The 26,653-nt window shown below is 51.1% G+C and overlaps 1 protein-coding gene across 1 annotated transcript; it reads left to right on the top strand.

The window, feature by feature from the left end:
* The first annotated feature begins 11,097 nt into the window (after positions 1-11,097).
* On the top strand, positions 11,098-13,389 carry LOC144279957 (CD276 antigen-like). Its single transcript, XM_077841661.1, has 4 exons — positions 11,098-11,107; positions 11,543-11,890; positions 12,555-12,851; positions 13,115-13,389. Exons 1-4 carry the CDS (start codon positions 11,098-11,100, stop codon positions 13,387-13,389), a joined length of 930 nt encoding a protein of 309 aa, XP_077697787.1.
* Positions 13,390-26,653: the final 13,264 nt, after the last annotated feature.

Here is a 26,653-nt window from a genome sequence, read left to right on the forward strand (position 1 = left end):
CCGCTTCCGGCGGGACGCCAATGACGTAGAGCACCTTCCGGCGCTAGCCCGTGAAGGCGCCACTGATTAGCCGCACGCCACTTCCGGCGCGCGTTTGTGACGTCTCACGGGGGCGCGCGGGAAGGGTGGGGCGGCCGGAGCTTTCCGAGGCAGGAAGGGGGCGTGGCTTGGAGGGCCCCCATGGGGGCGGGGCCAGGAGGACGGGGTTCCCATTGGCCTTTGCGGGGAGCACGTGATTCCTGTTCATTTCCCTGTCTCCTACTCAGGGGCGGCGGCCGGGCACTTCACCCGCTGTGTCAGAGCCCAAGCAGGGCCTAGCCCCGCCCCTTCCTGGCCCCGCCCCCACAGCGTGCTCCGCCCCTCCCTGCCCCACTGGCCCCGCCCCTCGGCTGGTTCGTCCACAGTACCCCAAATTCGACCCGGCGAGGCCGACTTCGGCGCCAATCCCCTGCCGGGGCGGCGGAAAGAAATCGGTTTTAAGAGCCCTTTCCGTGGAAGAAAAGGGCTTCCTCGTGTGGACGGGTGCGGGGTTAAATCGATTTAACGCGGCTAAATTCGACCTCAGCTCCCAGCCTAGACCAGGGCAAAGCCGCGTCTCCTCCAGCGGGTGGGTGGGTGAGGCTCACCCTGACTCCTCCCCGGTGGGGCGGGGCGGGGTGCAGAGCGGAGCCTGGGGGCTGGCGGCTCTGGGGGCTGGACTGCTCTGGTCCCAGTGCCCCGGGCTGGGTGACTCCCCAGGGCGGGCGCGTGGCAGTGGGGTGCTGAGCTCCCTCCCGGCGCTGCAGAGCGGCTGGGATCGCGCCTATGACCCGCTCCCAGGGGGCTCCTGCCGTTGGCCCTCAGTGCCCAGCATGTGTCCCCCCAGCCCTGCACAGCTGGCTCCAGCTTTTCTTTCTTGGTCTGAATAGAATTAGGGCCCTACCAAATTCATGGCCCATTTGGGTCAATTTCACGGTCATAGGATTTTAAAAATAGTCAGTTTCATGATTTCTGCAATTTAAATCTGAAATTTCACAGTGCTGTAATTGTAGGGGGTCCTGACCCAAAAAGGGGCTGTGGCAGGGTCACAAGGTTATTGTAGGGGTGGGGGGGCTATGGTACTTCCGCCCTGCTGCTGGCGGGGCGCTGCCTTCAGAGCTGGGTGCCTGGCCAACAGCTGCTGCTCTCCAGCCACCCAGCTCTGAAGGCAGCATAGAAGTAAGGATGATGATACCGCAATCCCCCAGCAACTCCCTTTTGGGTCAGGATTCCCAATTTGAGAAACGCTGGTCTCCTCCCTGAAATCTGTATAGTATAGGGTAAAAGCACACAAAAGATGAGATTTCACGGGAGGAGACCAGATTTCACGTCATGGATGTGAATTTGGTAGGGCCCCAAATATAACGCAGATCCAAAATATACAGTTTTGAAAATCTGAAATTACTCTGTTTTTGTTGCTGGGAAACACTGGCCCTCCCACTTGAAGGACAGAGGGGCTGATGAAAGTGCCGATATAACAACCAACAAACAATTGTGTGTGGTTCTGAGGTACTATAGTATGACACAGAAGTGAATTTTATCAATATTTGGTGACACGATTGCTTTGCTGGATGGATATGAATGAATCACATTTGCTTACATTTCTTAAAACTACATTGGAACTATTTTTAACATTGTCATTTGCTGTTTTTTGTTTGAAACATCTGCCACCGCTCGACTGGGATACAGGTACCAGTATTAAGGTCCTGATTTTGGATTTGATTGTCATCTCATATCTTTGTTGCTAATGTGGATGAACTCCTGCTGTGGCTCGTAGCTTTTTTTTTTTTTTTTTTAATCAAATCTGTATTAGGTGTCTAAGGAGGAATCTTTCATTTGTTATTTGATGTACAGACCAATGTGTTAATAAGAAAACTTTGTTTCAGTAAATAGATTGGGCTAATTTGGGGCCATTTTTAAATGACCTTGGGCTATTAATGCAGTAGAAATGCAGTGTCAAACCAACCTAATAGCTATCTTTGACAGGATAACAAGCCTTGTGGATAGGGGCATATATTGTGGTGTATATTGACTTTAGTAAGGTTTTTAATATGGTTTTGCATAATATGGTCTTGCAGTTAAGGGGGGGAGGGAAGGCAGGGTGCGGGGCTGCTGGGTGGAGATTGTCCAATAAGATCTTACACGACAGATTCACATTCCCAACCATAGGACTGACACACAATTTGGAGAGGCCAACAGGTGCCTATGGGGCTGGGGAAGATGGCTGGCATTGGCCACTGTCAGAAGACAGGATACTGGGATAGATGGACCTTTGGTCTGACTCAGTATGGCCATTCTTATGAGGTCAGGACACCTGGGTTCTGTCCCTGGCTCTGGGAGGGGAGTGGGCTCTAGTAGTTAGAGATGGGTAGCTGAAAGCCAGGACTCCTGGGTTCTCTTCCTGCCTTTGCCACTGACTGTTGGGGTGACTTTGAGTCCGTCAGTTCACTGCCTTTGTGCCTCCATTTTTCCATCTGTAAAATAAATTGTGATGCTTGTTTATAGCTGAGGCTGGGATCTGGTTGCTGGTTAAAGTGTGTGTGGGGATCTTCTGTGGCCTGGATCTCTAGGTGGGGGAGGGGGCTGGGGCTGCAGCTGAGATCTCTGGGGTCACAGGGCAGCAGGGAGTGGGGGGCATGGCTGTGCCCAGGATCTCTGGAGTTTCTGGGCACCGGGGGAGTGGGAGTGGGGCTTCAGCTGGGATTGCTGGGGTCACTGAGTAGTGTGCGGGAGGGAGCTGGAGCTGGGGTCTCTGCCCCAACCCTGTTTCCCTTTCAGGGCCCATCAGAACAGCATCGCCCCTCACTGCTCTGTTTGGGGGGGGACGTCACTCTGAGCTGCCTCTTCCCATCCCAGCCCGGGCTGAACCTCCAGCGTCTGACCCTCACCTGGCAGAAGGAGGGGGCGGGGGCAGGGGTCCTGATGGTTCATAGTCACTATTACGGGAGGGAGCAGCTGGCGAGACAGGACGAGGCTTATAGGAACCGGACCCGCCTGGATCCGGAGGGGCTGGCCCGGGGGAACGTGTCCTGACGCTGAGGGGCGTCCGCATGCAGGATGAGGGCGTCTATCGCTGCCACGTCACCTCGGAGCTGGGCACAACGTCTGAACACTGGGAGCTGAGAGTGGGAGGTGAGTGCCGGGGATGCTGCATCTTGGGATGGGCCTGGCAGTGTGGCTCTGTGTCCCCCTCTCGTGGCTGTAGCGTGAGTGGCACTTTGAACCGACCAGCAACGTTCTGTTACTGTGACTCCTTCTTTAGCTCAGCCAGCTGCAGCTCAGGAGGAGAAACCTACAGGCCATGGGTTCAAGCCCCAGAGATAACCTGATGTGATTGTCGTCAAAATATTTTCCCCACTGGCGAGGGAGGGCTCATCCCAAACCTGTTATCTCCTGCAGCTGGGACTGTGTTTACTGCATGTGCTGGGAGGGTGAATCCTGGAGCTGGGGCCCTCAGAGCCTGCCTGGAATCTCTCTGTGCTGAAGCTGCCTTGCGTGTCCCAGCTGCTAATTCCTAAAGGTGCTTTCAGTGAGTCCTGGGCCAGAGCAGACTCAATCCGGATTCACAACCCAGGGCAGGATCCAGCCTTTGGGGCCCAATTCTGAGTCCCTTCCCTAAATCCATCCCCATGGTTCTTTTCCCTCAGCCCTGTGCAGTAAGCCGCAGCTGACCTTCAGCCTCGTCCAGCCACCGCACTGACTGTCCGCACATGGGGCGGGTACCCCGCGGCCACAGTGCGGTGGCTGGACGAGGCGGGCAGGGACATCATGACAGAGGGCGCCACGGAGCAGCAGGTGGATGAACAGGGGCTCTGCCACGTCACCAGCTGGGTCAGGGTGCCCCCTGTGACCCACAGCGCCAGGCTGACCTTCGTGTTAACCCCCCGAGTTCTGGGGGAGCCGATCACCCGGCCCCTGAGCCTGGAGCTGAGCCCAGGTGAGTCAGAGGGTGGGAGGATCTGGATCTCAGCTCTCGGAGGGAGCTCAGGCCTGGGAACACAGAGTGGGGGAGGAAGCTCCTGGGTATAGGGGACCCCATTTATTTCCCCCACCCAGGATGGCCCTCTGCAGTCTATTCCCCGCAGCTCTTAAATCTGCCCTGCCAATGCGATTGGGCATCCGCCCCTTTCTCTGAGCATTCGCCCCAGCCGTCGTCAGCGCAGGACCCCTGCTGCCCCATTCCCTCTCTCTGTTGCAGGACTCCTGGGTCCGCCGGTCTCCTGTCTTGAGGGCCGCTTGGCTGTCGTCTTCACCGCCTGTCTCTGTTTCGTCCTGCTGGCCGTCATGTTTCTCTGCCATCCCAGCCGGGGCCCGGCCAGTTCCTGCTCCTGGAAGAACGCTGAGGAGGAGGGTGAGAATGAGGTCTCTTGACCGGTCCCAGCTGGCCCCAGCTCAGAACAAGCTGGCCACAAGCAGCCGGCAGGGACTAAGTCCTAGGAGATCAGCTGGGGCAGAGCTGGAGCCACCATGAGCAAGATCTAGTACCACCTCCTGGCGACTGAGCCCCTGGTGGACCTAGGACAACCCCGCTGCCCCGGATCTACCAACAAGCCATGCCCCTATCCCTGGTGCCCTTGACCTTGACCAAGAGCTGGGGAGACTCACCTCATCCTCTAGCAGCGTCACCAAGGGGTCTCCGACCTTCCCCCCACCTCCATCATGAGAATCTGGCTCCTTCCGTGGCCTGTTACGTTCCCAGCAAGTGCACACAGAGATGTTAGATCAAAACAGGAAATCCTCCTGCTCGGAGGCTGCCACGTCCCATGACTTTATTGCTTACACTCCAGGACCCAACACACAAAAACCCAGCCCAGCGAGAGACAAAGCAGGCTGCTCCCAAGGGAGTGAGGTACAACTCCCCCCACCTTACTTTAAGCTGACTCAAACAGAGTCCAGCAGGACCGGAAACCCCCCCTTCCCTGACTGCATTTGCCCCCCTCCCCATGTGCCTGTGCCACCCGGGACCTGGAACCAGGCCTGTTGGCTCCTGGGCTGCGACTGTATCCACACTCCTACCTCTGGTGAAGAAGGGAACAGCAGCCTGGGAGCCCTGTCTCTTCAAGCACCACTGCATGTCCTGCCCGCGGATGTCCTGGTTGGTGGAGCCTACTGCCGTCCCTGATGGGCCTTAAATAGGGTGCCTGGGCCAAGTTGGAGGCTGGCTGTGCCCCTAGGGCCTAGGGGATCAGCTGGCTTGCTGCTGCAAACAGACCCTGCTGCCCTATCCTGAGACCCAGCCTTGCTCCAGGTTCCTCCTGGTCCCCTGCGCCTTTCCTGAGGGCTCACCCTGCCTCTGCTCCACTGGTCCCCTTTGGCTGACTCACCTGGCTCTGACCCGGCCCATCAGCGTCAGCTCTGTGCTGACCCTATGGCGTGACGCTGGTACGGATGGCTGCTCCTGGCCTTGGCCCTCCACACTGAACTCAAACCCCCTCCAGCCCAGGCACTCAGCTGATTCTTTCTGAGCTTTATTCATGTCCAGACCTGACTCTGGCACAACAGACAAATCACCAAACTCCTTCTGAGTTTCACATACATCCAGAATCACCTCTGGCTAATCAGGATTTTTACACAAGGTAAACTGCTAGACTTCATAGACAAAAGATTAGAAGCATTCTCTTCCTTGTTACAAGTTTCCACACTGTCAGTGGGTAACATAGTCAAATCACCGTCATGCTTTCCTTGTGTCCTGGCTGTGATATTGTTGGATCATATTAAAGAAGTTCTGTATAAAAATCACAAATGAGTTTAAATTCTAGGGTATTACTAATTAAGAGGTCTCTTGGTTTTTGGTACTGTTTCTCTCCCTCTATGTGTGAAACTTGCAAGCTGCTAATTGTGTTAGTACATTCTAAGACAGAGTCTGTTCTCAAAGCAATTCTTTGTAACAACAACTACTCACACAGAGAGACTCAAAGCAATACTCTGTAACAACAGAAACAGCACCCAGAGACTCCCCGCCCTTTTGTTGTATTCATCTCGCTTTGTTAACAATTGTGATTAAAATAGAGATAGAGGATGTATGTGGATGGATGCTTGGTGTGGATAATAACTGAATGACCAGGGAGGTGCCAGCCTAAGAATCCAGTGTCCATCGGCTGAAGAAGGCGTCAAGTGGAAATAACCAGAGGACCCCTGGAGGGCAGACTGGAATCCACCCAACAGCCTCAAGAATGGGAGAACCAAAGAACAAGATAACATCTGGCAGCACGGAGCCGTCAGGAATGTGCCATCTGCTGATTGATTCAGCAACAGCATGATGAAGCAATTCCCATAGACTGGCCTAGGAAGAAATTCCTATAAAAATGGCCTCTAGAACGTGAGAACTTTGGGGGTCTGATTCTGCAAACCAACTTCCAGGAGCATCAGATGAGCATCTGACAAGGCCCTGCTCCCTCCTCATGTCCAGGCCACCTGGCCAGTGGCTTGGCATGAGCAACTCTAAGGCTGGTAACTATGATAGCTCACGAAAGCTCATGCTCAAATAAATTGGTTAGTCTCTAAGGTGCCACAAGTACTCCTTTTCTTTTTATGATAACAACCTTGCAGAACCTGTGTGTGTGTGAATGAATGTGTGAATAAATATGAGATTGAATGGAATGTTATAGCTGTAACTAACTGCTTACTACGATTCTTTCTGTATTCACAATAAATGTGGTATTTTGCCTTGTCCCTTTAATAAGGTCCTGCTGGTTTTTATTTTATTGGTATAACAATATCACCCTGATCAGACAAGGTTGTCATATCTTTACCCAGCAACACACTAGCAGCAGACAAAACAGAAGCACCAGAATCGCTTGGTCCCTGGGATTTATTTATGACATTAACTGGATGCAACTTAGTTACAATGTCATTATTCCTAGCAGACACAAATTTAGGACCGCTTCCTTCCTGGGCTTTAGCTGTATCCAGATTCAACTCTGGGTCAACTGATACATTTTCAACCATCATAGGCTGACAGGGTTCTTCTTTCTGCTTTACAGACAGAGAAGTAGAGAGGAACTTTTCCTCAGCAGGCATGCTGCTATTCAAACAGAGAAACAATGGGAGATATCCTTTCCTTTGTCCCAGCACTCCTTGCTGATTTCAGACACATATAGGGTGACCAGATGTCCCGATTTTATAGAGACAGTCCCAATATTTGGGGCTTTGTCTTAAATAGGCGCCTATTAGGCCCCCCACCTCCGTCCCGATTTTTCACATTTGCTATCTGGTTACCCTAGACGCATACCTGGAAAGTGAGACAGCTTCTTTCACAGGCAAGTTGCCACTCCCGACAGATAAACTGCTATTCTCCACAGACAGAGTCTCATTACACCGAGCTGCTTTAAACAAATAATTTTTTACCTTTTTCGGGCTTACTTTCACAAACTTCACTTGCTAACAATCTATCACTTACCAAGACTGTGCCCTTTCCTTCCTCAGTTAGGGCTTTAACCTGACCATCAACTTTAATCTGCTCTAGGTAAACATTCTCCTGAGCCTTGTCTAATGCCAGATTCACTTCTGAGATACAGACAGACACTTAGAAATTTCATCACAGGAAGAGGCAGCTCAGGGTGATGTCCCCCCGCAAACTGAGTGATGACGGGCAAGTCAGCTGTGATGAGCCCTGAAAGGAAAACAGAGTTGGGGGAGAGATCCTGGCTGCTGCCCCAGCTCTCGTCCCCAGCTACCCAGAGATCCCAGCTGCAGCCACGGCGCCTGCTCCTGGCTGCAGCCCCCCGCCCCCCACTGCCCAGGGACCCCAGAGATCCTGGCCGCAGTTATAAACAAGCATCATAATTTATTTTACAGATGGAAAAATGGAGGCAGAAAGGCCATGAACTGAGTGACTCAAAGTCACTCTGACAGCCAGTGGCAAAGGCAGGAAGAGAACCCAGGAGTTCTGGCTTTCAGCTGCCCAGCTCTAACCACTAGACACCACTCCCCTCCCAGAGCTGGGGATAGAACCGAGGAGTCCTGGCTCCCAGCCTCTGCTGCTCTAATCACCAGATTACGCTTCTCCCTGGCTGGTACTATCTATGGAGAGACCAACGTCACCTTCTGAACAACCCGCCCCGGGGTGGGGGCTCGAGCCGGCTCTGCGCTGGGTTGTTAAGAGGGACCCCTGGGTATGGAACCCGACCCTTGTTGCTGCCGACTCCACCTGGCAGCAGGGTTCAGTTACCACAGGATACGCTGTGGTCACAGGCCGTTTAACCCCCCATCCATTGAGGGGTCTGACAGCTCCACGGTGAGAAGCAGCAGGTCCCTCAGAGGCTGCCTGTGCGGCTGGGTCGAGGACTAAAGCAAACTGCAGGTGATTCTGTATTTGCTTCGCCTTCCACCCTGGTTACAGGAAATTGGTTACAGAGGCTTAGAAGCAGCAGAGGTTTCAGTAAATTTGTCCCGAGGCCAGACCTTCTTGACAGAGCTGGGCTGATGGAAACTCCTCTGTCATGTGCAGGCATGATGCAATGTTTGGGGACATCTGCAAACCCCTGTGCTTCCCCCATAGCAATGGGCTGCCGGGAATTCCCTTAGCTCAGCGATTTAAAAACCCAACAAGGAGCGACTGATATTCAGAGCAGGCTTCAGAAGGCCACACTGCCTGTGCCCGTCCCCCATTTCCTGACTGCGACTCTCTCTGGGCTCTCTGTCTGCCGGGATCCAGCTGGGCTGTGCCGGTGAGTACGTCAGTGGCCCAGGTTGCTTGTCCCAGACAGCATCCGCCTGTCTCCAGGGTTCGAATGGCCAGGGCCAGCCTTAGGGGAAAAAAAGTGCCCTGGGCGAACTTGTATTTTGGCGCCCTTTCTTTGAGTTTAAGTATGTAGTCGTGTTGGGGAACGTTTCAGAAATAAGGCTGTAATCTCTAAACAGGGCCCTCTCGCTGGGCAGCAGCACGGGAGAGGCCAGCGCCCGTCACGGGGTAGAATCAGAGCTGGCACCAGATCCCGGCTGGTGTCAATCGGCCCGAGCTCCATTGGTTGCTGTCAGTGGGGCCAGATCATACTCTCCAACTCCATAGGTGCTCTGGGACTCAAGCGCCCACGGAAAAAGAATGAGGAGGTCTTCAGCACTCACCAGCCACAGCTGTTTGGTGAGGCCCCGGGGCTGGCCACTAATCAGCTGTTTAGTGGCTAGCGGGAGGTGCTGGGGGAGGGCGGAGAGGAGCCAGCAGCAGGCAGACGGTGGGGGGGGGACTTGCATGAGGGGGCTGCGATGAGCAAACAAAGGGAGGGTGGAGTGGGGTCAGGAACAGAGGGAGCGAGGGCGGGGCCTCAGGGGAAGGAGCAGAGTGCGGGGCGGGACCTCGGGGGGAAGACCCACCAGGGAAAATAAAAGTCAGCACCTATGGGCCAGATCCCAGCTGGTGGGAATTCCAGCTGAAAAGCAAGTCACTGGTTGTCAGCACTGAGCGGGCGTTAATAGGCATGAATACTTTGAAGCCACACAGGTGAACACACCTGGTGCAACACTGCATACAATGCAGTAGGGGGCAGTCGTGTCTGTGTGTGTCTCATTCACACTCACTTGCACGCACTACAAGTTGGACGTTTGCCCATCTTTACAAAAGGGAAGGAGGAGGATCTAGGGAACTACAGTCCAGTCAGCCTCACCTCAGTCCCTGGAAAAATCATGGAGCAGGTCCTCAAGGAATCCATTCTGAAGCACTTAGAGGAGAGGAAAGTGATCAGGAACAGTCAGCATGGATTCAAGGGCAAGTCATGCCTGAGTAACCTAATTCCTTCTATGACGAGATAATTGGCTCTGTGGATGTGGGGAAAGCAGTGGACGTGTTATTCCTTGACTTTAGCAAAGCTTTTGATATGGTCACCCACAGTATTCTTGCCAGCAAGTTAAAGAAGTATAGGCTGGATGAATGGACTATAAAGTGGATAGAAAGCTGGCTAGATCATCGGGCTCAGTGCATAGTGATCAATGGCTCCATGTCTAGTTGGCAGACGGTATCAAGTGGAGTGCCCCAAGGGTTGGTCCTGGGGCTGGTTTTGTTCAATATCTTCATTAATGATCTGGAGGATGGTGTAGATTGCACCCTCAGCAAGTTTGCAGATGACACTAAACTGGGAGGAGTGGTAGATATTCTGGAGGGTAGGGATAGGATACAGAGGGCCCTAGACAAATTAGAGGATTGTGCCAAAAGAAATCTGATGAGGTTCAACAAGGACAAGTGCAGAGTCCTGCATTTAGGACAGAAGAATCCCATGCACTGCTACAGACTAGGGACCGAGTGGCTAGGCAGCAGTTCTGCAGAAAAGGACCTAGAGGTGACAGTGGACGAGAAGCTGGATATGAGTCAACAGTGTGCTCTTGTTGCCAAGAAGGCCAATGACATTTTGGACTGTATAAGTAGGAGCATTGCCAGCAGATTGAGGGAAGTGATTATTACCCTCTATTCAGCACTGATGAGGTCACATCTGGAGTATTGTATCCAGTTTTGGGTCCCCCACTACAGAAGGGATGTGGACAAATTGGAGAGAGTCCAGCGGAGGGCAACAAAAATGATCAGGGGGCTGGGGCACATGACTTATGAGGAGAGACTGAGGGAACTGGGCTTGTTTAGTCTGCAGAAGAGAAGAGTGAGGGGGGATTTGATAGCAGCCTTCAACTACCTGAAATGGGGTTCCAAAGAGGATGGAGTTTGGCTCTTCTGAGTGGTGGCAGATGACAGAACAAGGAGCAATGGTCTCAAGTTGCAGTGGGGGCGGTTTAGGTTGGATATTAGGAAACACCATTTCATAAGGAGGGTGGTGAAGCACTGCAATGGGTTCCCTAGGGAGGTGGTGGAATCTCCATCCATAGAGGTTTTTAAGGTCAGGCTTGACAAAGCCCTGACTGGGATGATTTAGTTGGGGTTGGTTCTGCTTTGAGCAGGGGGTGGGACTAGATGACCTCCTGAGGTCTCTTCCAACCCTGATCTTCTATTTTTCTATGTAAGCTGCCCACACATCTCTCTCTGCCACTAACCAACAGGGCACATGAATATTATCGAGCAGACAGGCAGCTCGCAGTGACGCTGGAGGCTGGGCCATGATTTCCTTCCTCAGCTGCTGCTTCTGGCTCCCAATGCTGGCCATGAAAACAGGTAAGGGAAATTTCCTTGGAATCACATTTTCCTTACAGAAACCCCACAGCCAGAGCCTGAACCTTGCTCCCCACAGCGCCCCCTGGTGGGGTGGGAATGGCTGGGAGCTCCCCCTACAGCCAACACCCCTGCCCCACTCCCCACAGCGCCCCCTGCTGGGCCAGGCCAGGGCTGGAGTAACTGGGAGCTCCCTCCACAGCCAGTGTCCTGACCTGCTCCCCATCGCGCCCCCTGCTGGGCCAGACTGGGGCTGGAGTAGCTGGAAGGCTCCCCCACATCCAGCACTCCCACCCAGTTCCCCACAGCGTCCCCTGATGGGAGAGGCTAGGACCAGAGTAACTGGGAGCTCCGTGCATCGCCCCCTGCTGGGTGAGGCTGGCACTTCTCACACTCAATCCAGACCTCACTAACGCCTGTGCTTTCTGCTCTGTGCAGTGCAGTTGGAATCAGACGTTGTAGCTCATTTTGGGGGGGACGTCACCCTGAGCTGCCTCTTCCCATCTCAGCCCGGGATGAACCTCCAGGACGTGACTCTCACCTGGCAGAAGGAACAGGAGGGGGCAGAGGCCCTGGTGGTTCATAGTCACTATTACGGGAAGGACCAGCTGGCGAGACAGGATGAGGTTTATAGGAACCGGACCCACCTGGATCCAGAGGGGCTGGCCCAGGGGAACGCGTCCCTGATGCTGAGGGGTGTCTGCATCCAGGATGAGGGCGTCTATCTCTGCCATGTCACCTCGGAGCTGGGCTGGACGGCTGAGCGCAGGGAGCTGAGAGTGGGAGGTTAGTGCTGGGGACGCTGCATCCCGAGAAGGGTCTGGCTAACATGATGTGGCTGACTGCTTGACTTATCTTATATAGTACAATGTCCTCTCTCTGCCTGATAAGTCATTTGCCTCCCTAATCCTGTCTTCCAAAGAATGAGCTGCCTCTCCCCCTTATTAATTACTCATGATGGACCAGGTCTCAGCTACACTGGCATCGCTGTGTTACTGCAGCTGGTTCTTTCGCTTAGCCAGCTGCAGTGCAGGGGGTTAGATCTCCAGGTCATGGGTTCAAGCCCCAGAGAGAACCTGACATGGTCGTCGTTAAATACCTTCCCCACTGGCAAGGGAGGACTCATTGCTAACCTGTGACATCCCGCAGCTGGGTCTACCGGGTTAATCCCATGTGCTGGGAGGGTGAATCCCAAAGCTGGGGACCTCAGAGCTGGGCTGGAATCTCTCTGCACTGAGGCTGCCTTGCATGTCCCAGCTGTTAACTCCTAAAGGCACCTTCAGTGAGCCCTGCTCCAGAGTGGACTCAATCTGGATTCGTGACCCAGGCCAGGATCCAGCCCAGTTCTGAGACCCCTCCCTAAATTGCCCCCACATTTCTTCCCCCCAGCCCTGTTCAGCAATTGAAGGTGAAAAACTCCAGAGACATGGGAAAGTGTTTTTCCTTTCAGCACCCTACAGTGAGCCTCATCTGACCCTTGACTTCTCGTTTCGGCTGGGCCACACTCTTTTGACCTTCAGCTCAGGGGGCGGGTACCCCCTGGCAAGTGTGGCTTGGAGGGACGGGATGGGAACAAACCTGACAGAGCTCAGCTGTACCATAGAGTCCGTGGACGCCCAGGGCCTTTATACGCTGCACAGCGAGCTGGTCATGCCCGTGGGGCAGAGCACCAACCTCACCGTGTTCCTGGTGACAGCACACGGACGGGAGATCCCCGTGCAGCACGTCACAGTGGCAGCAGGGCCTGGTGAGTGGGGGAAGGAGGATGGGAATTGTCCAGCCGGTGCAGGGCTCTGCCCCACAGCGTGACGCGGGGAGGGGATTAGTGGCTGAGCACAGTTATTTAACCCATTGTCGTTCCCCAGTGGCAGAGCGGGGTATTGCCGCTCAGCAGCCCCGAGTTTGGGCTTTGCCATGATGGCCCAGGTGGGAGGGCAACACACTGAGCCTGGGGAGCTCGCTCCGGCTCTCAGGCCCTGTTCACAGGAAGCTCTGGGCTCTCTCTTGCAGGGCAGAGATGCAGTCATGTCTGGCTGCTGGTGGCCTGCCTGGGTGCCGTGACCCTGTCTGTGATAGTGGCTGCAGGGATCCTTTGCCCTCCCAGCCGTGGGACTTGCGGACGCTGCTCAGAGAGTCGCTTCGCCAGGACGAGGGATGTGGAGGATCCTTCACCCCAGGGCCAGCTGGGCCCTGGCACCTGCCCAGCCATGGGTACACCCACCACCGCCCTCAGGGCTGATCTCCCGGCGGCTCCCTCGGGCCACCTTCATGCCAAGGCTCTGTAGCCGGGAGCTAGGGGTCTCTAGACCCAACGGCCGCACTTCATAGCAAGGACAGCGCAGTTCAATGGTCAGCACAGAGCCACTGCACCAGGGCTTGGCTTTCTGAGCCTGTAAGGGGACGGTTTCCCCTCCCAGACACTTAGTGGGGGGTTGGTTGGCCCCTTTCCCAGCACCAAAAAAAAGGGGAAGGGCTGGTGAGAAACCAGAACTCTGAGATCGACAGTCCCCAGGGCCAGTGGGGAGAGGCCAACGCTCAGGTCCGCCTGATTGACACGGCAGGCAGGCCAATGGGGGAGTCCGGACGCCAGGGGGTCCCATCCTCTGCATGAGCTGGAGCTGCCTGTGCGTGAGGGGAGGAGGAAGGGGAGACTTGGGGGTGGATTGTGGAGAGCTGGGCTGGGGGCTGGGGCAAAAGGCTGGGAGACCCTAGGAAGGGGGTTTGGAATCCCAGCAAGGGAGCTGGGTGACCCAGGCTGGGTGGGCAGAGGAAGAAGAGGGTAGGGAGAAGCTGGTGGGGATCCAGAGAGGATGGCAGGGGCAGAGAGCAGGTGGGCTCAACTGAGGAATTAAGGCTGGCCCAGGCCTAGGATGGGCAGAGCCCAGGACAGAGGGGTGGGGTGTGGGGGAGGAGAAAGGGGCTGTAGGTCAGTAGAGACTTGTGGGGGGTGGGGGTTCTGAAGGGAGAGGGAAGTGCAAAGCGATGGGAACCCTTTAGGGCCCTGCTCAGTGGTCTCCTCAACAAACAAGTCCTGGGACCAGACTCCCGTCTCAGGGCTCTTCCCTCCCAGGGTGCTAGAAGAAATTAACAGCACTCTCATGCACCGTACTTCACTGAAGGGCAGGTTCTATACACCTGCTTTTTACCTGTTAGTGTTGTGGAGGCAGTGAAAAGCCAGGGTTCGTGCTGCATGCTTTGCCCTACACTGAAGTTATGGTGCGTTCTGTAACAGATGACAGCCTTCCTTCTCAGGAGCCATTATTTATTTATATTTAAAAAATACGAGACAACCTCTTAAAACAATGGAAAGGAGTGTGCACAGGGCAGAACAGAAAGCAACGTGTAAATACTGCAAATGTGAATTAGGAGCACATCAGAGCGCTCTTGTTGTGCATAGTAGACCGGATAAGCTCATAAAGAAAACTGCTCTGTTTTCGAACTCAAGAATCCTGTTTGACTCCAGAATCAAAACAATACATGTTGATAATCCAGTGAAAATTGGCGATCCTAGACTAGCCACTTACATTACATTATAGATTGGACTATAAGGTGGATAGAAAGCTGGCTAGATCGTCTGGCTCAGTGGGTAGTGATCAATGGCTCCATGTCTAGTTGGCAGCCGGTATCAAGTGGAGTGCCCCTGGGGCCGGTTTTGTTCAATATCTTCATAAATGATCTGGAGGATGGTGTGGATTGCACCCTCAGCAACTTTGCAGATGACACTAAACTGGGAGGAGTGGTAGATATGCTGAAGGGTAGGGATAGGATACAGAGGGACCTAGACAAATTAGAGGATTGCACCAAAAGAAATCTGCATTTGTCCTTCTTGAACCTCCGAGCCCTGCACTTAGGAAGGAAGAATCCCATGCACTGCTACAGACTAAAGACCGAGTGGCTAGGCAGCAGTTCTGCAGAAAAGGACTGAGGTGTTATAGTGGACAAGAAGCTGGATATGAGTCAGCAGTGTGCCCTTGTTGCCAAGAAGGCTAACAGCGTTTTGTGCTGTATAAGGGGCATTGCCAGCAGATTGAGGGACGTGATCGTTCCCCTCTATTCGACATTGATGAGGCCTCATCTGGAGTACTGTGTCCAGTTTGGGGCCCCACACTACAAGAAGGATGTGGAAAAATTGGAAAGAGTCCAGCGGAGGGCAACAAAAATTATTAGGGGGCTGGAGTACATGACTTATGAGGAGAGGCTGAGGGAACTGGGGTTATTTAGTCTGCAGAAGAGAAGAATGAGGGGGGATTTGATAGCTGCTTTGAACTACCTGAAAGGGGGTTCCAAAGAGGATGCGTTTGACTGTTCTCAGTGGTACCAGATGACAGGACAAGGAGTAATGGTCTCAAGTTGCAGTGGGGGAGGTTTAGGTTGGATATTAGGAAAAACTTTTTCACTAGGAGGGTGGTGAAGCACTGGAATGCATTACCGAGGGAGGTGGTGGAATCTCCTTCCTTAGAAGTTTTTAAGGTCAGGCTTGACAAAGCCCTGGCTGGGATGATTTAGTTTGTGATTAGGTCCTGCTTTGAGCAGGGGGTTGGACTAGATGACCTCCTGAGGTCCCTTCCAACCCTGATATTCTATGATTCTATGATTGCTTGTCAGTCAAGTATTCTCTCCATTGGCCATCTTGGACCTATAGAAGCTGAGCTGTCTAATAAGGACATATGTTTGCTCTGAACAAAACGCACAGTGCTGGTAAAAAGTGTTCTTGGCCCTACAATGCAGCATGAACTTATGACAGAATAAAAGGTGTGTCGTATTCGCTTTTGATGGACAAAAATACCAATACAGAACCAACAAACAGTTGTGTGGGGTTCTGAGGTTCTATAGTAAGACAGAAGCAAATTTTGCGGATGTTTGATGGCACGATCACTTTGCCGGGTGGAGATGCTGAATGCATCACACAATGTTTGCTGAAATTTCTTAGAGAGAACGACATGCAGATTCGTTATTGTATCTGTCTAGCTCCTGACGGCTGCAATGCAACATGCGGCAAAAATAACTCCGGTATCCAGGCTGCGCGCTCTTCATCCAAACATTGTGTTTATCAAGCATGTGTGTCGTTCTTTGCAGCTTGATAAACACAATGTTTGGATGAAGAGCGCGCAGCCCCCCCTGTCAACAACCGGACTAGTTAGTTTTTATCAAAATCAATTCCGTGGCTTCCTCAAAATACTGATTTTAGGATTTCACAAGCATAGAACTGGGTTTCTCGCAGGACTCAGTGTCAGACGTGGTACGGTGAACTCTACCCTGCTATTAACGTCAGCAAAGCACTGCTGAAGAAGATACTGCAGCTTTCTGACACAAGGTGGCTTTTCGTTAGTCCCTGTGTGAACAGGGTTCTTGATCAGTTTCAGATAGACAAAGACAAAGACAAAGAAAGAAATACCATGCTGAACTTCTTTAGCTTACGAACAGTGATCCAGTGAACAACATTTACCTGATTTTCTTACCTCCAACCCTTCAGGAAGCCTGGAGGATAAACCAAATGTTTCAGCTGGAAAGTGCTAATACAGGAAAGCTGCTGCAGGAATTGATGACATTCTCCCACAGCCTGCTGGTGAGAGTTGTGGAACTGTAACCGTGTGTTTTGGAGAACAGGATTGCTTTGACAAATGACGACATCACCTGGGAGTCAAATTACTTACTGCTTTGCCCAGTTGCTTTTCAGCTGGAACTTTCAAAACACACAACTAACTAGTCCGGTTGTTGAAGACATCAGAAGCAGGTGCCGAGATTTCATATTGGAGTCTGTGAAACAGATGAAACAGAGATTTCCACCAACTGTCCGGGTGAGTGAGTCACTTGGAGTACTAAGTCCTTCTACAGCCCTGCACACCTAGACTGCAGAAATGAGATTTCAGCCGTTCTTTTGTGGACACCTCAGACAGTTGGAGCAGCAGGGGAGAGTTTTGCCTATGGTTCACCAGCATCATACTCAGGACAACCAAGTGGAGGAGTTTTGGGCTGAAGTTCTCGAACACACGGCTGCTGCTGGGGACAAAGACTTTAGTGAACTTGGCGCGTTTGCTCTTTCGTTGCTGTCGATACTTTTTAGCAACGCTGCAGTTGAAAGATTGTTTTCTCAGATAACTTGATAAAAACCAAACTGCGCAACAAGATGCAAGAGGAACGGTTACAAAGCAGGGCTAGGGCGTATCTGTAACGACACAAAATGTGTTTTGAGTAGTTTGTACAAAGAATTGCTTGCTGAGATGTCTGACCAGCCACAGGAGCATTCAACTTCCAATGAACAAATTCAACACAAACTATGGACCCTGACTCCCATCACTGAATGCATTTAGAAATACATAGATACCAAAGCGATTGTTTAGTGTTTTTATTAATGCAATCAGTTCTGTGCTAGGTATCTAAGGGAAGGTTTCACTGGTTATGTGATGTATAGACCAATGTGTTAATAAAAATACTTAGCTTCAATAAATTGGTTAGCATACTTTCAGGCTAATTTTAAAGTGACTTTGGGCTATTAATACACTACAAATCTGGCAACTCACATCTGGCTGCGCAGATGTGGGGCTGGGGAAGGGCAGATGTGGGGCTGGGGGTGCAGAATCCACTGGAATTGGGGGGAGAGCGGCTGGGGGAAGAGCTGGACCCCGAGCGCCCCCTGGCAGCTGGCAGGGCCGGAGCCACCTCGCTCCGATTAGGAGAGCGGTACCACTGCGGCTGCCTGCAGGCTGGGGGAGAGTGGGGTATAAATAGACTCCAGCCACTTTCTGTTTCCTTCTGTGAGATTCTTCCATGCGGGGGACACGTGCGATCGTGTCCCGAGCTGAGGAAGTACAGTCAGTCCTTCCTTCCTTCCTTGCTTCTGCTCTGCCCCGACTGCCCTGGGCTATACCCACTCCCCTGCTCCCCACCCCGGGGCCAGGTCCAGAGCCGGGACTTTCCTGGGCTCTCAGGGCTGGGGTCACAGCGCCCTGGTTGGAGAGTGGCCCGGTGCCAGGCATTAGGGGCTGAGCTGTGGCTCTAAAGCAGGGCTGGGGGGGTCAGTGGGTTGGGGGGGGGTTCAAGCCCCTCTGAGAAGCAGGTGTGGGAGGTTTGGATTTTCTTCAGTAAATGTCCGAATTCAGCATCCCCATGTGAACTGGGGACAGAATATTTCCAATTCCAGTGACAATAATCGACGTTTGCAGAGGGGCCAAGTAAGGAAAACGCTGCTGGAGTCCCACGTACCGTGCTGTCAGGGTTCCTTCCCCACTCTGAACTCTAGGGCACAGATGTGGGGACCCGCATGAAAGACCCCCTAAGCTTATTCTTACCAGCTTAGGTTAAAAACTTCTCCAAGGTACAAACTTTGCCTTGGCCTCGAACCCTATGCTGCCACCACCAAGCGTTTTAAACAAAGAACAGGGAAAGAGACCACTTGGAGACGTCTTCCCCAAAATATCCCCCCAAAATATCCTCCCTTTCCTGGGGAGGCTTGAGAATAAAATCCTAACCAACTGGTTACAAAATCATCAAAGACCCAAACCCCTGGATCTTGGAACAATGGAAAAATCAGTCAGGTTCTTAAAAGAAGGATTTTATTAAAAAAAAAAAAAAGGTAAAAATCATCTCTGTAAAATCAGGATGGAAAATACTTTACAGGGTATTCAGATTCAAAACACAGAGGATCCCCCTCTGGGCAAAACCTTAAAGTTACAGAAAACAGGAATAAACCTCCCTCTTAGCACAGGGAAAATTCACATAAAACAAAAGATAAACTAATCCGCTTTGCCTGGCTTACCTATCCTGGTTACAATATTGGAGACTTGGATTAGGATGGGTTGGAGAAGATGGATTTCTGTCTGGCCTCTCTCAGTCCCGAGAGAGACCAACCATGTAAACAAAGAGCACAAACAAAAAGCCCCGCAAGATTTGAAAGTATCTTGTCCCCTCATTGGTCATTTTGGCTCAGGTGCCAGCCAGGTTAGCTGAACTTCTTAACCCTTTACAGGTAACAGGATGTTGCCTCTGGCCAGGAGGGATTTTATAGCACTGTATACAGAAAGGTGGTTACCCTTCCCTTTGTATGTATGACAGGGGCATAAACCACATCGGGTGGGTGTTAGCGAAGGTGGAGCAAGGGCGGGGGGGTTGTTTCCATAACTTGAACTCTGCATCTCAGCGTCTGCTGTCCTGACATGATTCTTGTCGGACACCGCTCAATTTCACACAGCTGTGGACATCTACATCAGTGGTTCTCAAACCTTTGTCCTCGTGACCCCTTTCACATAGCAAGCCACTGAGTGCAACCCCACCCCCTTTAAATTAAAAACACTTTTTAATATATTTAATACCATTATAAATGCTGGAAGCAAAGCGGCGTTTGGGGTGGAGGCTGACAGCTCGCGACCCCCCATGTAATAACCTTGTGACCCCCTGAGGGGTCCCAACCCCCAGTTTGAGAACCCCTGATCTACGTGGATACAAATAAAAAAATACTGCTTAAAAATACACCGCTATTACTCGTCGAAATTATAAAAACTGAATTCTGCCAAGCCTAGTGAAAAGTAAAACACAAGCAAGCCTGTGTGTGTGTGTAATGCTACATCCACACTGGGGTGCATTTCCCTAGACAAACAATTTCTTTTTCTCGTAGCATCCTTCCTCTTCTATTCCCCATCAGAACATGCTCCTCTAGTCAGAAAAGGTCACTTCCCTTGTTGAATGAATGAACCAGTGATAAACTTCTTACCCTGTGTCACACAGCTCACCCCCCCATGGCCAACCATGGTGCAACAGGCGAGTCCTGCCTCAGTTTCCGCTGCTGTTCCAGGGCTGACTGAGTTGCCCATCCTTTCTACCCTGGGGCAGACGGATGGTCCACTCTGCCCAGAAGAGGAATGTTGTCTCATTCAAGCGTCTTCTGGGCATAATTTACTTATACAATTCCAGGCTTTGGTCGATCCCTTGAAATAAGGCAATTCACAACCCCAAAATAAGACGGATGAAAAGGCAGCAGTTCTCCATCCCCGCTCCTGGGGTGGTCATGCAGGCATTCTACAAGGGTCTTCCCGCAGTGCTGCACTCTCGAGGCACCTGCAAGCCCTACGCCTGTGGAGTGTGGTATATTGAAAACTGTGTTAAAACTGGGATCTATCACTTTAAATTCTAGGGGTGTTCCTGACCCTACTGGCAGGCTGGGGGCTCTGTAGGGAAGGGTCTGATCAGAGTTTGCAGAGAGCCAGCTGAGAACAACGTGGGTGAGTTGAAGCCCTGGGCTGTGGGGTGCAGCCTGTTTTGTCTATTGAGAAACAGTCAAATGAAAGAGTCCCATTCAATTACATCACGTAATGGCAGACAGCTAAAAAGGGACAATTTTTTAAGTGCTTATATACAAATGCTAGAAGTCTAAATAATAAGATGGGTGAATTTGAGTGTCTCGTATTAAATGAGGATATTGATGTAATAGGCGTTGCAGAAACTTGGTGGAATGAGGATAATCAATGGGACAATAATACCAGGGTACAAAATATATTGGAAGGACAGAACAGGTCATGCTGGTGGGGGAGTGGCACTATATATGAAAGAAAGCATAGTCAAATAAAGTAAAAATATAAAGTAAAAAATATAAATATAAAAATAAGATATAAAGTAAAAATCTTAAATGAACCAAACTGCACCATAGAATCTCTATGGATAGTAAATTATAGAATCTCAGTGTTGGAAGGGACCTCAGGAGGTCATCTAGTCCAACCCCCTGCTCAAAGGGCTGATCCCCAATTTTTGCCCTAGATCCCAAATGGCCCCCTCAAGGATTGAGCTCACAACCCTGGGTTTAGCAGGCCAATGCTCAAACCACTGAGCTATCCCTCCCCCACAGTGTAAACTCCAAATAAAAACCATAGTAAGAGGACCAAACAAGTGCCACCCTGGCTAGACAACATAATAAAAGAAGCAGTGAGAGGCAAAAAGGCATCCTTTAAAAAATGGAAATTAAATCCTATTGAGGAAAATAGAAAGGAGAATAAACTCTGGCAAGTGAAGTGTAAAAATATAATTAGGAAGGCCAAAAAAGAATTTGAAGAACCGCTAGCCAAAGACTCAAAAAGTAATAGCAAAAAAATTTTTTAAGTACACTAGAAGCAGGAAGCCTGCTACACAACCAGTGGGGCCACTGCATGATCAAGATGATAAAGGAGCACTCAAGGACGATAAGGCCACTGCAGAGAAACTCAATGAATTCTTTGCATTGGTCTTCACGGCTGAGGATATGAGCCATTCTTTTAGGTGACAAATCTGAGGAACTGTCCCAGATTGACGTGTCATTAGAAGAGGTTTTGGAACAAATCGATAAATTAAACAGTAATAAGTCACCAGGACCAGATGGGATTCACCCAAGAGTTCTGAAGGAACTCAGATGTGAAATTGCAAAATTACTAACTGCAGTCTCCAACCTATAATTTAAATTAGCTTCTGTACAAGATGACTGGATAATGTGACACCATTTTTTTAAAAAAGGCTCCAGAGGCGATCCTGGCAATTACAGGCTGGTAAGCCTGATTTCAGTTCTGGACAAATTGGTTGAAACTATAGTAAAGAACAGAATTATCAGACACATAGATGAACACAATTTATTGGGGAAGAGTCAACATGGTTTTTCCAAAGGGAAATCATGCCTCACCAATCTACTAGAATTCTTTGAGGGGTCAACAAGCATGTGGACAAGGGTGATCCTGTGGATATCGTGTACTTAGATTTTCAGAAAGCTTTTGACAAGGTCCCTCACCAAAGGCTCTTAAGCAAAGTAAGCAGTCACGGGATACGAGGGAAGGTCCTCTCATGGATTGGTAACTGGTTAAAAGATAGGAAACAAAGGGTAGGAATAAATGGTCTGTTTTCAGAATGGCGAGAGGTAAATAGTGGTGTACCCCAGGGGTCCGTACTGGGACCAGTCCTGTTCAACATATTCATAAATGATCTAGAAAAAGGGGTACACAGTGAGGTGGCAAAATTTGCAGATGTTACAAAACTACTCAGGATAGTTAAGTCCAAAGCAGAACTATGAACAGCTACAAAGGGATCTCACAGAACGGGGTAACTGGGCAACAAAATGGCAGATGAAATTCAATGTTGATTAATGCAAAGGAATGCACATTGGAAAACATAATCCCAACTATACATATAAAATGATGGGGTCTAAATTAGCTGCTACTGCTCAAGAAAGAGATCTTGGAGTCATGGTGGATAGTTCTCTGAAAACGTCCACTCAATGTGCAATGGCAGCCAAAAAAGTGAATAGAATGCTGGGAATAATTAAGAAAGGGATAGATAATAGGGCAGAAAATATCATATTGCCTCTGTATAAATCCATGGTAAGCCCACATCTTCAATACTGTGTGAAGATGTGGTTGCCCATCTCAAAAAAGATGTATTGGAATTGGAAAAGGTACAGAGAAGGGCAACAAAAATGATTAGGGGTATAGAACAACTTCTATATGAGGAGATTAGAAAGACTGGGACTTTTCAGCTTGGAAAAGACAACCAAGGAGGGATATGATCGAGGTCTATAAGATCATGACGGGTGTGGAGAAAGTAAATAGGGAAGTGTTATTTACTCCTTCTCATAACACAAAAACTAGGGGGCACTAAATGAAATTAATAGGCAGCAGGTTTATAATATAGGGAAGTATTTCTTCACACAACGCACAGTCAACCTGTGGAACTCTTTGCCAGAGGATGTTGTGAAGGCCAAAACTATAACGGTTCAAAAAAGAACTAGATACGTTTATGGAGGACAGGTCCATCAATGGCCATTAGCCAGGATGGGCAGGGATGGTGTCCCTAGCTTCTGTTTGCCAGAAGCTGGGAATGGGCGACAGGGGATGGAGCACTTGATGATTCCCTGTTCTATTCATTCCCTCTGGGGCACTTGGCATTGGCCACTGTCGGAAGACAGGATACTGAGCTAGATGGACCTTTGGTCTGACCCAGTCTGGCTGTTCTCATGTTCTCTCTCCCTGGCTTTGGTTCTTGCATGTTAAAGTTCTGGAGTCTAAGAATTAAACAGTGGGATGTTGCAATCTCCCAGTGAGATCTGACCGGTCTGTGTGTATGGCATGAACGTAACACTGAGCTCCTGGGGTTTGGCCTAGTCCTGGGCTGAGCTGATTCTTCCACTTTACCTAGGGGCTCCTGCCTGAGTCTTTTCCCCGGCGAGGTTCCCTGCCTCTGGCCAGCCACATCCCATCAACTCTTGTCACTTCGTTCTCTGCCTCTGCTCTTCTCCAAGCAGCTCCCAATTCCTACCCTTTCTCCAGCCTTGCGTGACACCCCCAGGAATGCCCTGTTCCTGCTTCCCCTTCCTCGTCCTTCCCAGCCACTGCCTGGCTCTTTGCAGAGCCCAGGTGCCCTCTCTCAGGCCCCATTGGCGGCAGCTAATGAGTCACAGGGGATCTGGACCCATTCCCTCTTAGTGGGGCAACCCTCTGACATCCTCTCCCGTGGGGGGAGCTCCCTGTAAAAATCTGCCAACCTACCTGCACAGGGGTCCACTCACCACAGCAGCGCTTCCTTGCGGCTGGGTCTGGGAATTGGCTTTTAGCAAGCCTCCCCTTTCCGTCGGTTGCTTGCGCAGGGGCCCCCTCTCTCTCCGTGACTCAGGGTGCTCCCTCTTCATGACTCAGGCCACCTTGTCGGTGGCCAGTAGGGGAACCCAGGCCCTCCCTCTACACTGCTAGAAGCCCAGGGACCCTGTACCCAGCAGCCAAGGTCGGCACAGTTACACCCCTTGCTGCTGTTTCCCTGGGCTACTTCCTACCTACCTAGCAACCTCTCTTGGGCTTTCTTCCTGCCCCCCGTCCCCATTCACCCCAGTCTTATAATTATGATCTGTTTTGTACAATACATGCCTTGTGAGGGATCAGTTTAAAGATCCTGATTTGCTGAACAGAAATATCCTGTCGGATCGTATGTGCTAACCTTCTACGTGGGGTTATGAGGCTACACGCGCTAAACTATGAATTTATTTTTATTTCTTAGGTAACCCGCTCTGATCTCTATGCCTGCTACTTATAATCCGTTAAAATCCAGCTCTCCTTAGTCAATAAACCTGTTTTATATTTTCCTTAAAACAGTGTGTTTTAGTTGAGGTCCTTGGGAAATCTGGTAGGGTTACAAAGGCTGGGGCATGTCCACTTTCCTATGAAGAAGTGGCAGACTAAGTACTGAGCTTACACTGGCCAGGCTTCTGAGCAGGGCAAGATGGTACAGTCCTGGGATGCAAGGCGGGAGCTGGGGGGAATTGGCTGGAGCCTCCCTATTGATGGTTCATGAGGGTCTGGGAGACCATTAATATAACCCAGCTGGGTTTGTCCCAGCCTGTGGATGCTGTGTAGTGCAGTGCCTGTCAGAGGCTTCTAGCTTGATATCAGCATCCCAGTATGAGAGGCAGCCCAGGCTGGAGGATCTGAGCGCTCAGTGGTCCCGCAGTCCAGGTTGCACCCCCAGGGACCCTGTCACACTTGGCCGACTCAATTTTTCACAAAGCAACTTTCTTTCCACCGAATATGGTCCCCCAGTGCCATAGAAGGTGATCAGCTGTTTCTTTGCTTCTGGGCACATTACTCAGCTTGTTTTTCTGTCTTTTTCTTAAGTTTAGCTTCTTGTTTAAGGCACAATGGTCTGTGAACGCCCTAAAAATGGTGACTTCACTTTTTCTGTCAAGACTACGGAGTATAGCATTATCTGCCATTTTTCCGTGCACCCATCCTAGACTCTGTGCTGGGGCATCTGACCCACACTGGCATGTAAGGGGTTAATAGAGGTCTAGGGAGGCTGTGTGGGGAAGCAGCCAATAGGAGAGCGGCTGTGAGGAGCAGCCAATCCGGGCCCAGCAGGCCCTTATAAGAAGAGCTGCAGGGCAGAGCAGGGTCAGCCACTGCCTGGAGCTCAAGGATGGAGGACTGGTTGCACAGTGGGCTTGGGTCCCCCCTACTTGCCACTGGGGAAGTGGATGGATGGTTGGCCGGCCATACTACACCCTGAAAGGGGGCAGCACAGATGGCGACACAGCCAGAGGGAAGTGACATGAAGTGGACGCCACAGTCCCTGGATTGATGTGGGTCTGGGAGCAGATGTGATGGTGGGTGAGCACCATTGGGGGAGGGTGCACTGACCTGCAGAGCTAATCCCCAAGATGGCCAGCAGGAGGCACCAGTGGTGAGTCACACCCCATCACAGATCCTTTGTCCTTTTCTTTCCTTAGTCCATAGTTCTTGCCATTCCTTCACAAGTACCCTGATGAGCATGCTTTTAAATTCTTGTCTACTTAAGAGTATCTTAATATCCCCCTCTTTTGTTTTTTAGAGCACGTTTTGCTGCTTTGTCGTTTCCAGCTATTTGGAGATGTGGAAATGTTATTTGACTTATTATGTCATTTCTGCTTTCCAGAGTCCTTGTTTCGTTTGTCCTTCTGCCTGACAAGGAATCGGATCAAATTACAGCTGTAGCCAGCTGCATGTCTCTAATCCGATCTATGCCAACATTATCCCCAGTAGTGCAGCCACCAGGATGATCACACAAGTCGATCGCCTTTTAGATTTCTGGACACCACGGCTAGGAACACAGATGGCTGTTCCTGCTCTACCCGTCCTGTTATCTCTGCATCCATCTCTTCAGATGTCAGCCCCCTTCTGCTACAAACCTCCTTTCTTTATCGCACCAGCCTGCTCCAGCCCAGCTGGGCTTCAGGATGAATTAAGGCTGGGTCTCCTTCCAGGGGCAGCCAGGTGACAAAATTGGCTTCCCAGGCCCACATTAACCACTCCAGGGCTGTGTGGAGCACTCACCCCATCACACCCCCTCATCCTCTTCCTACAGATTACCCCCCCTGCAACCCCCCTTTGTTGGGATACTTGCAGAAAACCCTTGGCTGCAGTTCGACTGCCAGTGCGCTGAGCCTGCTGCCGATCACGCTGCCCAGTAGCATCTCATTATCTGCGGCCTCTTGTCTGAGACTTAGGCTGTGTCAGCGGAGAGTCAGGAGAGTTGTTTTGTTCAATGGGGTCCTGGCCCAGGACTGGGGCTCTGAGGAACCATCATAATACACCTAATAGATAATAAAAGCCTGGCTGGGATGATTTAGTTGGGGATTGGCCCTGCTTTGAGCAAGGGGTTGGACTAGATGACCTCCTGAGGTCCCTTCCAACCCTGATATTTTATGATTGTACGCCCTACTAAATTCCACCAGGATATCAGGGCGCTAATCACTTGTCTGGGAGTTAGTGAATTGGAAAAGGCCATTGTAAACATTTCTGCCACTATGGAACTAATGGGGAATGCTACAGTGGATGCTATTACCAACTTGCAGACTGAAATCGCAGCATTTCCCAAATTTCCCTGCAGAATCGTATGTCCTTAGATCTACTCCTGGCCTGTCAGGGAGGTGTCTGTATCTTGGTGAACTCCACGGGCTGTGCCTACGTGGATAAAAGCCAACAGGTAGTAAGTGATATATATACCATCCAACAGCAGGTAAAACTGCTCCATGGTGTAGCATGAAGAAGACAACTCCAGACTGGGATTTGTGGTCCTGGC

Source organism: Eretmochelys imbricata, chromosome 24, assembly GCF_965152235.1.
Source record: "Eretmochelys imbricata isolate rEreImb1 chromosome 24, rEreImb1.hap1, whole genome shotgun sequence".
NCBI lineage: Eukaryota > Metazoa > Chordata > Testudines > Cheloniidae > Eretmochelys > Eretmochelys imbricata.

Excerpts from the sequence above, each read along its gene's own strand:
- LOC144279957 (XM_077841661.1), top strand. Across the intron at positions 11,891-12,554 it reads CAGGGAGCTGAGAGTGGGAG|CACCCTACAGTGAGCCTCAT; the intron begins GTTAGTGCTGGG and ends TTTTCCTTTCAG. Across the intron at positions 12,852-13,114 it reads CACAGTGGCAGCAGGGCCTG|GGCAGAGATGCAGTCATGTC; the intron begins GTGAGTGGGGGA and ends TCTCTCTTGCAG.